The 17405-nt window shown below is 41.0% G+C and overlaps 1 protein-coding gene across 8 annotated transcripts in view; it reads left to right on the plus strand.

Moving 5' to 3' along the window:
* ANO3 (anoctamin 3) overlaps positions 1-17405 on the plus strand; it is a 371038-nt gene that overhangs the window by 323373 nt on the left and 30260 nt on the right. For all 8 annotated transcript variants that reach the window (XM_075927761.2, XM_075927758.2, XM_025185005.3 and 5 more), the window contains 5 exons: positions 6156-6238; positions 7834-7974; positions 8411-8575; positions 10849-10885; positions 15610-15721. In XM_075927761.2, coding sequence (XP_075783876.1) covers positions 6156-6238; positions 7834-7974; positions 8411-8575; positions 10849-10885; positions 15610-15721 — 538 coding nt within the window. The remainder of the gene's footprint in view (positions 1-6155; positions 6239-7833; positions 7975-8410; positions 8576-10848; positions 10886-15609; positions 15722-17405) is intronic.

Consider the following 17405-nt stretch of genomic DNA (forward strand, 5'->3'; position numbering starts at 1 on the left):
TCTACTTTGCACTAAATATGTATATCCATGCTGTTAGGCATTAGCCAAAGCCTCTGGGTCCAAATACCCTCCTAATTTGAAGGAAATTAAATGCAGATTTAGATTCAAATTTGGTAAATCAAACCGTAATTCCAGCTTTTGTGGGTGGAGGGGTGGAATAACAATCAGATCCAGATCCGAATCTTGCATGTCAGATGACCTCTTTATGTGCTGTATATAACCCTGGAGATGGATTGAGAGCAAATGGAGTAGTGGGGAAAGGCAAATATGCACAGTTTAGTTTTTTGCATATTGAAGTAGCCAGAACCACTTGTTACTGTAATTTTATTCTTTATTTATTTTAGACTGGTATGCATTGGAGAGGGACACCGAGGTGTTCCAGTGATATCTGAATAACTCCATGAGTGGAATACCATGGCACTTTTGTTTCCCCTTGACATTTTCCAAATATCAAGTGCAACTACTATTTCATGCCTTTCTCTAGTGTTATTATTTGAATATTAGTGATAGTGCTTGTTTGCGTGAGATGTTAGCCCCAAATCAACACACCTGCAGTAATATGGAACCTTCCTGATGCCAGTGTGATGACTCACAGGGGCATAGTTTCAAGCTTAGGACCTAATTGCGAGTTAAGGACCTAATTTTAATTTCCCCACATTATTACCTGCGATAAATAGCCACATTGGTGCTCTACTGCAGGTAGGTCTCTAACAGCAATGCTATTCTTTTAACCACTGTATCATCTAGACCTGCTCTGAGCAGGATTAGATAACAAGATGGGTTAAAACAACAACAGTGAACCTACATTAGCCTTCTCGTCATTGCAACAATGATGCAACAAAGCATCTAGTAGAGATGCATTAGTAGTAGAAACTGAGGGATGAGGGTTGCTATGGCCCCATTAGTCCAAATGAGTGACACATGGAGTAACTGTAATCTACTTTTATACATCAGGAAGTATTTCTGTGTTAAAAGCAAGTTTTAACTAATCTCAGGCAATGGATTTATTATACTTGGAAGTAAACTACACATAGTTGACACAAATAATTATAGTGCCTACATAGTACATTTTGATTGCCTGTGAATGTGATGAGATTTCTTTTGAAAACCAACTGTTTTGTTAATTTAAAGATTCTACTGTTAATTTAAAAACTTATCGTAAGCCATGGTATCAGCCACTAAGCAGATATGAGGGATACACTCTCAAATCTTCATTGCCATTCATTCCTGGTTTTCCATACTTATTGTTTTCATGTTGTTGAACCTCTGTACTGAAGCAATAGTTCATGATCAGCAATACGTTAACTTCTGTCCATCACTAAAAGGAGTTATTTAGGTACCTGCAATTCCTTTTTCCATAGAGCATGAAAGGTGGAGAGGGCAGAAAAGCAATAGTCACACAGGTTGCAAAGAGTGGTGATGTGGTATAATCACTAGAAAAAAGAAAATACTGACCTCATGCAAGAAAAGGGCATATTGACTGGTTGTAGCAATAGGGTGGGGCTTAAAATACCCATGTAGATATAGGAAACTAGCAGCCATAGTAATTGACTCTCCAGGAGCATGTACAGTGATGGTAATAATTCGCAGTTTTCAAAGTTACATATGATGGATTAGTAATGGGCCCAATTAATTGTTGGAGTCTGCAGTCTTGAGGTTTCCATCTTGAGGTCTACAAAATCATGAAGTGTTATCCCTTCATATAACACAAGAACTAGTAGTTACCCAATGAAAATAATAGGCAGTATACAGAAGTTCTTAAACTTCTAATAAGCAAGCATAATGAATAAAAAATGAAGTAGTTCTTACATAAAAACATAAGAACGGCCATACTGGGTCAAACCAATGGTCCATCTAGCCTAGTATTCTGTCTAACAACAGTGGCCAATACCAGATGCCCCAGAGGGAGTGAACAGAACAGTAATCCTCATGTGATCCCTCTCCTGTTATCCCTTTACAGACAAACAGAGGCTAGGGACATCATTCCTACCCTGGCTAATAGCCATTGATGGACCTAATCTCCATGAATCTACCTAGCTCTTTTTTGAACCCCGTTAAAATCCTAGCCTTTACCACATCCTCTGGCAAGGAGTTCCACAGGATGACTGTGCACTGAGTGAAGAAAAACTTCCTTTTGTTTGTTTTAAACCTGCTGCCTATTAATTTCATTTGGTAATTTCATTAGTTCTTCACACAATGCACATCCAACCTGTACAATTCATTGCCAGGTGATGCCATGAAGGCCAAAACTATTTAGTTCAATCTGGGTTCAAAAAAGAATGAGATAAGTCCCTGAAGGAGATGCTAACATGAGTTAAAAAATTGAAAAATAGAAGACAGTATACTGGGCTATTGGTGTAACCTGGTATGGTCATTCTCATGTTCAGTGGAGTTACACCAGAGATAAAATTAGCCCAGCTGATATAATTACTAGTTCTATTGGCTGATTGCTAACCAACTGATAATGGGAGCTGTAGTGTGGGCAGAAAGGTATCACCAACTGTTCAGGTGAGAGGAGAAACCCACTTTACAGGGAGGAAACTTATTGTATATTGGCAGTTGGACATTACATAATTCCTACTTCAGTAATGCAGTGGTTCCAACACTGGTCGAGCCCTGGTGCCTTCTGCCTTTCACTTCAGGAGGACTCATTTCAAAACATTCTGATCATTGTTGTAATGACCTGTATAATATATTTCACAATAGTTATTAAATCCTCCTTTGATGCAATCCGTCCATTGTTTCCTTGCTTTTTCTCAGAGACTCTTTCCTTCCACCTGACTCTCTGGTACTTCACAGAGTCTTTCCTAGGAGTCTGCAGAGGGAAACAGACTGTGGTAGGAGGACATGTGGCCTGGAGGATATAGTCCCCTAAAAGAGGGTGTGTCTGTCTGCCTGTCTCTCTCTCATATGAAGTGCTCAGCCCAGGGGAGAAGTTGGAGAACCCCTGTAAAGGTGTATTAGCAACCCAGAGGCAAGTCAGACATCTTTTAGAATGAGGTGAAAATTAGGCCACTTACTTTGGTGGCAAAATATGGATATAGGTGCCTTGTGCCTAACAATATTAGTTTTGAAAACAGTGGCACTGAATATATCCAAGCCTTTTCTGTGCTTTTTAGGCATAGCCATGTGTTGAAACAACCCAATTGATTTGACTTTTGTCCTCCAGTGTAGTTGTGCCCTTAGAGACTAACAAATATATTAGATCATGAGCTTCTATGTGTAAAACTTACTTCATCACATGAGTTGGAGTGGAAATTACAGAATCTAGAGTATACATACCAGCAAAAGTAGTTGCCTGTCAATCGAAGGACCAGTGTTAATGAAGCTACTTAAGTCACGCCGGATATGTCCCACTCATAGCTTTTGACGTGGAAATGCAAATATCAAAGGTGGGGAAAATGCCTTTGTGGTGCATTAACCAGTTAATGTCTTTATTCAAGCCTAAATAGACAGCGTTGAATTTGTATATGAACTCCAGTTCAGCAGTATCCCCTATAAGTGGGTGACACAATTTCTTTGTAGATGAATGGCTACTTTTAAATACATTATTGAACGTCCGGGGGTTAAAATATTCTCCTAGGGTATGTCTACGCTACAGCGCTAATTCGAACTAACTTAGTTCGAATTAGTTAATTTGAACTAAGCTAATTCGAACTAACGCATCTAGAACTAAAAAACTAGAGGGGACCCTGAATCGGGGTTAAGGATGGCCAGAAGCAGTGCCGGCAGGGCATCAGATGAGGACTTAGAGCGTGGAGCTGCTGTCTCAGGCTAGCTGAGGGCTGTGCTTAAAGGGACCCGACCCCCACCCCAGACAGACAGTTCTCAGGGGTGCCCCACTTGCAAAGCAGTCCTGGCTTGGATTGCCCGGAGTACCCACACTGGGCACATCACAGCACTCGGCCATCAGCCCGACTGCACTTGCCGCAGGCTGCCATCTGGGGAGAGGGGGCAATTGGGGGGCTGCAGGAGAGCTTCCACCCCCAGAAGCCCGCAGAGCCAGCCCAGTCCTCCCCATCGGGGGCTCGTACCCCATTCCTCCCTCACCTCCTTCCACTCACCTCCTTCACCTCCTTCCACTCGCCTGCCCTAGATGGCCACTTTCCTGTACCTAGTGCGGAGGTCATGGACGAGGTCCACGATGTCTGCACTGGACCAGGCGGGTGCCCGCCTCTTGCGGTCCTGGGCAAGCTCCCGGATGCCGCCAGCCTGGTCCCGGGAAGAGAGGGAGGACTGGGGGGCATCGGGTGGCTGGCTCGAGCCGTGCCACGTGCAGGGTCTGCTGGCTGGGTGCTGGCAGGCTTGCACCTGGCATGGGCATCGTAGCCAGCCCGTGCCCCTTTAAGGGGTCCGGGGCCGGGAGGGGGGCAATAGAGTTTCCCTGGTGTTGGCCAGATTGGCCACCAGGGAAAGCTGGGGAGGGCTAGCCTCTCACTAGTTCGAATTAAGGGGCTACACAGCCCTTAATTCGAACTAGTAAGTTCGAACTAGGCTTAGTCCTTGTGGAATGAGGTTTACCTAGTTCGAACTAAGCGCTCCGCTAGTTCGAATTAACTTTGTAGTGTAGACATACCGCTACAGGTTTATGTATGTTACCATTCCAGATGTCTGATTTGTGTCCATTTATTCTTTGTCGTGGAGATTGTCCAGTTTGGCCAACATACATGACAAAGGGGCATTCCTGGCACTTGATGGAATAGATCACTTTCATGGATGTGCAGGTGTATGAGCCCCTGATATTGTGGCTTATGTGGTTAGGTCCTATGGTGGTGTTGCTTGTACAGATATGTGAACAGAGTTGTCAATGGGGATTGTAGCAGAGGTAGGTTCCTGGGTGAGTATATATGAGGTGTGGTGTGCGGGTGCTGGTAAGTATTTACTTTAGGTATGAAGGCTGTCTGTAGGCAAGGATTGGCCTGTCTTCCAAGGTCTGTGAGAGTGAGGGTTCATTTTCCAGGGTAGGTTATAGATTGTCAATGATGCACTGGAGGGGTTTAACCTGGGGGCTGTATGTGATGACCGACGGTGTTCTGTTATTTTCCTTGTTGGCCCTGTCTTGAGGTAATTGACCTCTGGGTAGTTGTCTGTCTCTTTTGGTCTGTTTCCTCACTTCCCGATGGGTATTTAAGTTTTAAGAATGCCTGATAAAGATCTTGTAGGTGTTTGTCTCCGTCTGTGGGATTGGAACAGACCTGTTTGTATTTTAGGACTAGGCTGTAGACAACAGATCATGTGATGTGTCCTGGATTAAATCTATAGACATGTAGGTAAGTATAATGGTCAATAGGTTTCCAGCATAGGGTGGTGTATATGTAACCATCATTTATTTGTCCTGTAGTGTCCAGAAAGTGGATCTCTTGCATGGACTGGTCCAGGCTGAGGTTGATGGTGGGGTGGAAGTTGTTGAAATCCCTGTAGAATTCTTCAAGGAACTCCTTCCCATGGATCCATATGATGAAGATGTCATCAATGTAGCCTAAGTAGAGGAGGTGTACTAGAGGACAGGAGCCCATAGCAGTGCCACAGACTTTAAGATATAAATTGTTCCCAATTCAGAAATAGTTGTGGATGAGGACAAAGTCACATAGCTAAGTCACGAGGTGTGTTGTGGCATCATCGGAGATAGTGTTCCTGACACCTTGTAGTCCACCCTCATGTGGGATACTGGTATAAAGAGCTTCTTCAGCAACGATGGCCAGGATGCTGTTTTCAGGAAGGTTTCTTCAGGAAGTTATTGCTGTCTGGAAGGTAGCTAGAGTGCTGGTAGCATAAAGTCGGAGGAGAGAGTCAACATAGCCAGAAAGTCCTGCTGTAAAAGTTCTAATGCCTAAGACGATGGGACATCCAGGATTTTTAGGTTTATGGATCTTGGGTAGCAGATAGAATACTCCTTTTTTTGGAGCAGGGTGGGGGGATGGATATTTGTGTAGATTTTTTCCCTAGCTATAGCAGGGAGTTTCTTGAGCACATGGTGTACTTTCTTTTGGTATTCCTCAGTGCGATCGATTAATTTACTCTTGAATTAGTTATAATTTTTAGAGTCCATATGTGACTGGTTAGAACAAGGATAATGAACGTTATTATGCCTCTATTATTTTTAAACTCATCACTTAATTATGAAAAATAATAAGTGTAACTAATGGTTTCCACAGCTACAGTGTTTCTAGAGTTTTGGAAAAGGCGGAGAGCTGTGCTCACCTATGACTGGGATCTAATAGACTGGGAGGATGAAGAGGTAAGATCGCAAATAAGCAATCTAGTAATAATCTTTTTATCAACATGATACCAGTGTATGTAATAATGCTTTGTGCTCTGCTAGGACAATTGAATTTGCTATATAACACTGGTGCAATAGATCGGTAATGTGTCTTGCAAGTAGAGGTGCATCCAAATACTACTCACCTCTTGGCAGAATTTCTCTCTATCTCTTAACTCCTTTTGTTTGTGCAGGGTATGGGAATAAAATATTATGTGTGTCCATATTTAGCAAAGTGTGATGTGGTGAGGGGGGGAGAGAGAGAGAAAGGGGGGGAAGGGGAGGGGGAGGGGGAAGAGGAGCAGCCAGGAATATCTGTCTGGAGTAAGCAGGCCATACCTGTGGCCCTATCCCATTGTAGCTTAATGCTAAGTCATTCTGGGATTTGTAGTCAGGGACTGTGGGATCAAAGTATGCTGGAAACGTAGCCATGGATTAAAAAAAAAAAAAGCCTCCCTTTTCTCTGTTAAAGGGGAGCCCAGGGAAAAAGCAAGAAGTATCATGTGGCATCTGCCTAAAGAAAACACACCTTGCTCTTGGGTCCCTCCAGACAAAGAGCCCATCAGAGTGCTAGGGAAGACTGTGCTGTTCGGTATTAGAAAGCCAAATACAGGCGGGTCCTGATCCCTTTCCCTGCATACATTACTAGCCTTTAACTCCCATGATCCCTTTGCCCCACAAGTTCCTGATTCAGCCCAAAATCAGGCCAATCTGGATATGGGCAGGAGCCTAGATCTTGAACCTCTCTTAAAGGGCCAGTTTACCCTAATTTAGTCTGCCATGGCCACCAGCAAATATCAAACAGTTCTGTTCTGCACATGTCATGAAATGTGCTCTGTTAGTCACAAGTGAACCTTGCTGTAATGGAATTTAAGGCCACTCACCTCTAGGATAATAGTTGAAATTTGGTCTAGTTAATTGGGGCCCAACGTTGTTATCCCTTCATTCCTCTGGAGCCTCTTGAAGATGAGTTGATGATTTTAGTCTACCTCTTAATGAACATTTTCTGCACCACAAAATCACCGCCACAATGGTTTTCTTAACAATCACAGCAGAGAAACCAGTGATTGAATGACATGGCCACCCAAATGCTTTAACCCCTAAAGATGCTCCTAGTATCTTGGTTGGTCAGTGTAAGAAAACTTTTACTACTGTGATTTATACTGTTCCGGATCTCTGGGTGAATGGAATGATGGGTCTCTAAGGCTCCTGTAAGGGTAATTATTTGGGTATTGACTTTTAAAAATATGTGAAGCACTTTGAGACAAAGGGAGCTATGCAACTGCTAGTCATTATCATCGTAGAATGTTTGTATTGAACACAGAGGTGCCGAAATAGTTTGTATTGTCAGGGTGCTGAGAGCCAAACTCTACAACTTGTATATAATGGAAAGCACTGCAAGCCCAGGGAATGCTGCAGCATCCTCTCTCTCTCTCTCGCTCTCTCTCTTACACACACACACACACACACACACACACACACACACACACACACACACACAAATCCCGTCCTGCACCACTAGTTCCAGTACCTATGACTGCATGCCTTATGCTTTCCCAAATCTGTCATTGCAGGAAGAGCTGCGCCCTCAGTTTGAAGCAAAATACTCCCAGGTGGAACGAGTAAATCCCATCACAGGAAAACCTGAACCTTTTCAACCCTTCCCTGACAAACTTAGTCGACTAATGGTGTCTGTCTCAGGAATATTCTTCATGGTAAAGTCTTTGATGCTTTTGAAAGGCCATTCTAAATCTGATTCTTATATCACACCAATGAAAACCAGGAGTGCTCCCACTAAAGTTCATTGAGTTACAATGGTGTAACAGGTGTGAGATCGGATCATGCGCAATGCTTGATAATGTTTGGTGGGTTGGTGATAGGTTGGGTTTCTTGATTGTGTGGAGGGCGGGGGGTGCACTCTTCGAATTTTGCACAAATAGAATATAGTGGGCATATGTCTTCATATAATAACAGAAAAAAAATTTTAAACTGTTTAGTATTTTGTCTCTAATCTAAGACTGCTCTGCTCCCTAAAACAAACTGGACTCTCTCTTTTTTTTTTAAGCATTCAATCTATCGATCTTGATTTCAGCTGTTTATTTTAATAGGTATTGTTTTCTTCTAATTACACAAGCATTTATTTCACCACAGATTTCTTTGGTACTCACTGCAGTGTTTGCAGTTGTGGTCTATCGCCTGGTAGCTATGGAACAATTTGCATCCTTCAAGTGGTATTTTATCAAAAAGTACTGGCAGTTTGCAACATCTGGCACTGGAGTCTGTATCAATTTCATGATCATCATGTCACTTAACGTTGTAAGTTTTAAAACATTTTAAAAGAGGGATGGGGATTTAAAGAGATGGATTCTTTAAAAACTGTTTACTATGTAATTGTACCTCAGGTAACTTTGTCAATAGCTAGAGAGAAACAGAAGCCATTTATAAATTCTACACTTTTCTATGCTCTACTTTAAACAGCTGAACAGTTTTGTTACAAATAGCTGATTGTTACACTCTCTTGCCATCTTAAGTATGTATTTTATTAATCTATATAGAGAAACAGCTGCACTTTGTTTATTTGTATTTAAAATGTCCACAGATGTTGTTGCAGTTGCTTTTATTCGATAACACGCTGCTGTTTCACAGATTTTTGAGCTGCCTGTACAATTTCTCACTGCAGGTTGGACTTCACTTGTCCAGCACTCTCGGAACCCGAGCAGTCCCAGATGAGGGAATTTGCTGTACCAGGGAAGGTCCCCTGCCACCGGCCCCCCTCAGCCTGCCACCCTTTCCCACTGCCAGCTCCTTTGGTCCCACTGCCAGCTGGGCGACATGGCTGCCCCAGCCCCACTGCGGCATAGCAGCATGCAGCCCTGCTTCCATGGCACATGACCCCAGTCAGGCTGCTGAACTGCCACGGACCCAGATGGGCTTCCCCGCTGGGCTGCCGTGGCCCAGCCTTGCTGCTAGCCAGGCCGCCACAGCTCTATCCCCACTGCTGGGCTGGCACACAACGCCGCTCAGGCTGCTGCGGCACAACCCCAATGCTGGGCCAGCACACACAGGCTGCACCTGCCCCACTACCATTGCCCTGCTTACACCGCCAGTCTGCTGAGCACCTGGCCCACTACCATCAGCCTCACCTTTCACGGGGCTTTCAGCTGCTGGCCCTCCTGTCCCAGGGCTCTCTCGTTCAGCAACATTCGTGGTCCTGCTGGACTACGGAAGTTGCTGGACAAGATAATCCCGGTTTAAGGAGGTACAACCTGTACAAATATTTTCAGTGGCACAGAAAACCATTTGTACGTTAGCAAAATCTACTTCCATTCAATCCAGAATTGTGACACCAATGCCATATCCAATAGGGATGTTTGAAAAAAAAATCTATGAATTCAAGACAATAAGCAAAGGAAATGCATCTATTCAGTCTAAATGGAATAATGTTTTGTTCTTCCTGACTGAGGATTCTAGAATCTCTCCCAGATGTAAAATGGTTCCTAGTAATGAAATCAGCTGTGACACCAACATTTTAAAACTTTAGAGGCATTACAGATTATGGTTTTAGTTTAACTTTTCTCTACAAAAATACATGTTTAAAATGTCTCCTCTATTAGCAGCTTTTGTACTGGTATAAAATGTTCTCTATCATTGCTGATGTATTTATCTACTTTGATATTTTAAGTGTAAATAGGTAAAGATTAACAATTTTGTAGTATTATTACTACTTCTGTTATCTGCTAAGTAGATAGCATCTTCAAAACAGTCTTTGCTAACTTTTTGAGATCATTATTATGCCTTTTCTGGGTCATGAAAAGTGCATAACAAGTGCACAAGCAAAACAAAGCTATTGAAAACATGGACCCACTCTTGCAAACATTTGTGATTTTACAAAGTCAAGCTGAAGTTTGTTTTAGAAGAATAGGTGAGGATCATAATAGCACTATTAAATAGACAATTAAGGTAAATACTAAATAACAGTCATATCTCCGTGTAAAAATGAAGTTGAAGGAAAATCCTAGTATAACAAATCTGTGGTTTCTCTCTACTTTCAGACCAGTCACACCCTTTTATTCCTAACTCTACGGATGAAACCCATGGATGCTCATGTTCATACATTAATATCTTTGTGAATATGTATTTGCATGAGAAGTGTTCTGACAGCCATCTCAAAATCTGTGTAGATCTGAGCACATCCAATCAGAAAACAGATCAATACCATGCAATTTAAGTGATCAGTCACTCAGGGTAGATAACATAGCAAATGATGAATTGCAAACAATTTGAGCACTCCATAGACTTACATATATTTCCATAACTCAGTAGATAGATGAATTCAAGCTACAAACAAACATTTAATTCCTTTTGTGGATAATTAGCCAAGAAAAAAAGGGGCTAAAATAGATGAATATTTTTTCATTGCAAATAATTAAGATGTGTGCAGTTCCTTGCCCTCATCACAGTTATCTTGATATTGTAGGACAGAGAAAAACTTGTGTTTCAATCGAATACTTATTTATTTTATTTGATAGATACTTTAATATTTTCACAATATATAATTTTTGCTATAATTTATGCTGTTTCTTTTTCAGGTATATGAAAAAGTTGCCTATCTCCTAACAGATTTAGGTAGGTGCATCTTAAATGCTGGCATACACCTCCATAGTTGTATTGTGTAACTCTGTATTTTTATATCAAATAATCGAAAACATAGTTAACATGTGTAGTAACATGGGGTATGTCTAGACTTCATGGCTCCGTCGACGGAGCCATGTAGATGAGTTTACTAGACATAGGAAAGTGAAGCGACAATTTAAATAATCACGGCTTCATTTACATCAAAATGGCTGCTGCGCTGTGCTGATCAGCTGTTTGGCGGCACAGCGGGGCAGTCTGGACACTCCACGGTCAACAACGGAAGCACAAGGCATAACGGAGTGGTCAACAAAGGCTTCCATTGTCAATCACGGAGCGTCCAGACTGCCCCGCTGTGCTGCCAAACAGCTGATCGGCACTGCACAACGGCCATTTTGATGTAAATGAAGCAGCGATTATTTAAATCGCCGCTTCATTTTCCTATGTCTAGTAATCTCATCGACATGGCTCCGTCGACGGAGCCATGTAGTCTAGACATACTTATGTTGTCCTTCCCCAAACTATTCATTGCCTATCAACTACAGAGAAACCTATTACTTACATGTGTTAAGAAAAACAAAGGAGACTGAAAAGAAAATTGTTGGTCATTAGTCACTAGAGATGACCAAATCCCTGGATTCCCCTTTTCCACCATTCCCTGCCGGTACTCCTCCATATCAGACTTTTGAGAAGTTTGGATCACAGCTGAACTATCAAACTTTGTCCCAGTTCTTTGTCTTCATCCTGCACTCTGCCTAGTGCAGGGAAACAACTAATGTCCATATGAAATCCCATTGAAATCTGGGATTTATCTAAATAGCAGTAATTTATTATTTCTTCTAGCCTATTAGAATTCTTAACATTTTGTGCCCAAGTAGCAATTGTTTTTAGTTTTCAAATGTTATCACGTAAAGTTGGAAGCCTGAAACAATAGTGCTCTTTTTTAAACATGTCCTGCTGATGACATGGTTTAGGGAAAGGGCTGTGATTGTGTTTAGGAAGATTAGGATTGTGCTACAGCTATTCTCCTCAATTAAGGGGGGGGGGGAACCTTCCTTCCCTTTTCCAAACACACATTGTGACTAGAGCTGTGTGGATCTGGGATTTACATTTTGTGGGAAATTTCCAGATTTTGACATGTGTTTCATTTAGAATTGGGATACAACAAAGAATTTCAAAATTTCCCATGAATTTACATTTAAAAAACCTCACTTAGGACTAATTGAAATGTTCTGTTTAAATTTCAACATCTTAGGACTTTTTAAAAATACCATGTTTAAAACAAAGAAAAATGTTCCATCCAGAAAGTCTAACAGGAACATCAAAATTCTGTATAATTTTTCCCCCGCAGAATTTTTTTTTCTTGTTGTTTAGGCAAAATGTCATTTTTCACTGGAAAAATCTTCCAATCAAATTTGTGACCAACAGTAATTTTGACTCTTTAAAGAAATTAATAAGACCAGGGAGTCTACTTTTTAAATTTCTAGTCAGGTGCTGGGGGAATGTTTTATCCTTAACATTTCATTTGATGTGTTCTCTCCAATTTAGTATGATATAGTTGACTATGCTGTGATTTCAAAAAGTCTTTCAATGCAACAGCAGCTACAGGATTTATTTATACATATGCAATAATATTAAAGACATGGCAATTCCCTACAGAGAGTAGACTACAGAAAAGTTGTCGCTCAAGTGGCTGATGCCCTGCATTTACATGAAACTCTACTTTCATACCAACTGGCAAGTGACCAGGGCTTTGGGAGCACCCACAACATTTTGATATTCATTTGGGTCATCAAAGTTATTTTATATAAACTGGTGCCCAGTTATAGTCAGATTTTATCTAAATGTTTCTATCAAAGCACTTTGTTGAATACCACAGGGAAATGAGAGGCACAACAAAGATTTGATTCATATCTTAGATCTGTTTTTTTCTCTTATACATGAAAAGTCCTTTTTGACATCTGGTGTTTATAGAGCATCAGTGATTTCTTTCATAATATGGCTTCTGGTCCTGCAGAAGTAGGTCATGATGATGTACGTTTTGTTTTTCTATATAACAGACTTTCAAAAACTACTTATTATTGAGGATGGTATTCAGGTCAGTCACAGGACTACTGAAAGCAAGAACTAGCGATGACAGACCATTCAAATATGGATCCAACTACCCAAAAGACTGCAATTTAACTGAACAGAACTTCACAGAGTAATTCCTAAAAGCAAAAGGTCATTTATGTCTGCAGCTAAGACAACTAGGCCCATTCCATTACTGGCCTCTGCACTCATACAATAATAAACCTCCAAAGTCCAAATGACTCTGTCCTACCTGTAAAATCTATTGCCCCAGAAAAATTGTAGTTCTCATGCCAAGACTTAGAGTACTTCCATGGATCCAATCTCACTGGCCTTGAGGGGTGGGTGGGAGTATAAACCAGGATAAATGGACTTGCCTCCACCTCCCAAACACCCCCATAATAATTTAAGACTCAATATTAATAGCACCTCTTTTAGAGCAGAAAAAGGCCTTTTTGCCCTGGCAATGTGAGGTCTTGCATAAGGCCAGTGGTGATAGGCAGCAGGATTACCCAATGGCAGCCCTTCTAACAAATACGCCACACAACTGGATGATTGTTATCATAAACTCGGACTAAACAATACAGCTCTAGATTTTTAGAACTGATGCCATTTCTCAAGACAAACTCTGGTGTGCAGATGCAGATAAACAGCAAGGTCTGCCTATAGACAAACAGGAAAGTGTGCACTCGTTCATAACTCCAATTAAAATGAAATTAAAATAAAACTAATATTAACTAAAATTTAAAAAGTCAGTACTCCTATTTCCTTGAATGCCATGCCAGTTAAAAAAGCACATTTAAATTCACTTGACACATTTTCTGAGTTTGACTGTTCACCTGCAGTAGAATCACTTTTTATTGCCCTAGCATCCCTAGATACTTCCTGAACTCATTAAGATAGACAAATAAATAAAAAGGAAAGGAAGAAAAAAAACAGTAACTGAGTGTCAACAGGCTGGGATCATTCAATGAGAGGCAAACCACAGCTTTGTAATGTTTATTTATTCTGTCCCTAAGCAACCATATTAACCTTAGAAGCAACCATATTAGCCTATCTCATCCAGCTTAAGAAAAATGCACCCTATCTCGGTTAATTATCTCTTTTTCTTCAGTTAAACAACCCCCAGAATCTGAAAGGGTCTCTATTAAGGACCCCAAAAGAAAACTCAAAAAAACTTAAAGAAAAAATGCATTTTTTTCTCTGAAACAATGTGGCCACATCTTTTTTAAACACTCAAAAGTGTATTTGCTGATTTCAGGATGACTTAGACTTTCAGTCACTCAGGTGATTTTGAATCATTTATCCACATGCGGTGTTCCATTGTTCGGTTTTTTAAAGGAGTTTGAAATGTTAATGAAAAATATCTGAATTGCACATTTCAATAATAAACAACCAGGACTAATTAAGATAGAAGTCCTGCCCAAAAAAGCTTAAAATCTAACTAGATAAGTGACATGCAAAGAGTGGGAGTGAGGAATTAAATAAAATCTTTGAGGTTTTTGTGTGCAGATTTATATTTGTAATTAAATACATAAATTAAGGATCTATTAATTCCATCTGCTCCCATGCTATTGTCAATTGCCATCTTTGAGGCATCAAGGCAAAGATGGGTCTTGATGAGAGAGTATGTGTCCCTGTGGATACATTCAGGGAAGATTCACGGACACAAGGAGTAGCATGGAATAAGGCATGCAAATATTTGTGAAAAGCAGATAGGGAGAGGTTGCTTTCAGTCCTGATCACTTCACTGTTTGTCTACCATGCCATTGTGTATTGACTGGCTGATGCTATGCAGTATCTGCACTGTCTACTCACTGTCTACACTAGGAAATTATTTTGAAATAACTCCCAAAATAACAGTTTTGAAATAGTGTGTCCATAACATGGGTTAGCTTCGAAATTAGTCGGAGACAGGCTCTCTTACTGTGGATGTGCTACCTCAAATTAGAGCCCCAGGAAGAACTGGAAGTAATTACTTTGAATGACTCTGGGTACTAGTTATTTCAAAATAAGCATTATTCCTCATGGAAATCAGGAGTTATTATTTCAGAATAACAAGCCTGTTATTTCAAAACAATGGGCTTGGTAATGTGGATGCTCCGTTTGTTATTTCAAAATAAGGGGAGTTATTTCGAAATAACTCCCTATTGTAAACCAGGGCTCTGAGAACTATTACCGCTGAGAAGAATCAAAGGAATATTGTGGGTGTGGGTTTTACTGAACCAACTTCTGTTGGTGAGAGACACAAGTTTTGGGGCTACACGGAGCTTCTCTTTAGGTCTAGGAAATGTACTAAGAGAAGAATCAAAGTATCTCAACATACCTCAAAGGATTAAAAAGTCCAAGACTCCGTAAAGAGAAAGCTGTCAAAATGGAAACTGGAACTCTCACTGGTATTTCATAGATCAGGGACTCCTTTTTGATTTGTGCATAGAACCAAGCTGACCATAGCTGGAGTAGGAGTTGTGCGACCTTCTAATTACATACTTTACTGAGGAAAAAATAAACATTTACTTAAAGGGCTAAATTAATTAAAACCCTATCATTTGTTCTATAGGAAACTTGTTGACCCAGGAACTCTTTAAGATGCTAGCAACTTCATTTCATTTGTAAATGTGTAATGTGTACTATGTTACTCCTTTTAGAGCACCCTAGAACAGAATCTGAATGGGAAAACAGTTTTGCCTTGAAAATGTTCCTCTTCCAGTTTGTCAACTTAAACAGCTCTATCTTTTATATTGCTTTTTTCCTTGGCAGGTAAGTTATTTTTTATCTTGACTTCATTTCCTAAAAATAGAGGGAAACACATACCAAACCCTTAGTGTTAGATATTTCATTATGGTAATGTATTAAATTGCATTAAAGAAAATATTGTAACATGCTATTGTTCGAGATTTATTCATCAGCAGAGTTTGTGGAGCTGGGTAAAAAAATAAAGCCAAATACAAAGCAGATATCTGCAAATTTGCAGTTACAAAATGTGTGCCCTCATGTGCACCCATATCTGCAAAAATGAGCCATGGATATCTGCATTAACATCTGCAGGTGGGGATACCTGTGGATATAAAACAGATATATCTGTGGATTTTCAGGGCTCTACCTATAAGCAGCAAATGCTGTGTAGTGGTTTCCAGACAGGATTGGGAGCCAGGATTCCTGTATTCTATATCTATATCTGTTCCTGTTACTAACTCTAGAAAATGTAGACTTTAACGTTTCATTCTAATGGAGCGTGATTTACTTGAAGATGCAAAATGGCAGTGGGTGCTGGACATTTTGTAAGCTTGGGCAAACCTCTTGACCTTGATTCATTTTCACTATTTTTAAAATATGTTTGATAATATTTGCCAATCTTACAAAATTATTGGAAATGCTAATTCATTTATGTTTCTAACACATTTGAATTCTTTGACTAGAACTTCAAAATTTTATGATGATGGGTCAGTTAAAGATTGAAAAAGTAGGTAACATCTGGTTAAGAGTATTCTAGAAATACTCTGTTTAACTATAAACAACTGAACATACTGAAACAAGCTGCAGGGAATATTACAATCCATGCTAATTATATTGGAAACCTCTTTGGGTCATCTGTTTATGTCTTTTATCCTTTTCTGACTTGCTAAATCAGACCTAAAATGCATACTCCATAGCTGAGGCTCCAATATTAGAGCTAAGTCTTCATGAGTTGATCCCTGTGCCCATATGGATCTTCATAGACTGGATGGGTATGATGGTTTTCCATCCTGGAGTCACTGCAGAACTGAATATGAATGCAGGGGGTTGTTTCTACACAATATAAAGTTTGGGTCTACTTTATATGGATGTCTGTACCAGTTTGGATTCTGAAATAACTTAGGGTATGTCTACACTACAAAGTTAATTCGAACTAACAGACGTTAGTTCGAATTAACTTTGATAGGCGCTACACTAGCGCTCCGCTAGTTCGAACTTAATTCGAACTAGTGGAGCGCTTAGTTCGAACTAGGTAAACCTCATTCCATGAGGACTAAGCCTAGTTCGAACTTACTAGTTCGAATTAAGGGGTGTGTAGCCCCTTAATTCGAATTAGTGGGAGGCTAGCCCTCCCCAGCTTTCCCTGGTAGCCACTCTGACCAAAACCAGGGAAACTCGTATGCCCCCTTCCCAGCCCCGGATCCCTTAAAGGGGCACGGGCTGGCTACGGTGCCCGTGCCTGGTGCAAGCCTGCCAGCACGCAGCTAGCAGACCCTGCACCTGGCACGGCTCGAGCCAGCCACCCGATGCCCCCCAGCCCTCCCTCTCTTCCCGGGACCAGGCTGGCGGCTCCCAGGAGCATGCCCGGGACCGCAAGAGAAGGGCACCCGCCTGGTCTAGTGCGGACATCGTGGACCTCGTCCACGACCTCCGCACTAAGCACAGGAAAGTGGCCGTCTAGGGCAGGAGAGCTGCCAGCCTGGCCACC

The sequence above is a fragment of the Pelodiscus sinensis genome, chromosome 5, assembly GCF_052426305.1.
Source record: "Pelodiscus sinensis isolate ZL-2025 chromosome 5, ASM5242630v1, whole genome shotgun sequence".
Lineage (NCBI taxonomy): Eukaryota > Metazoa > Chordata > Testudines > Trionychidae > Pelodiscus > Pelodiscus sinensis.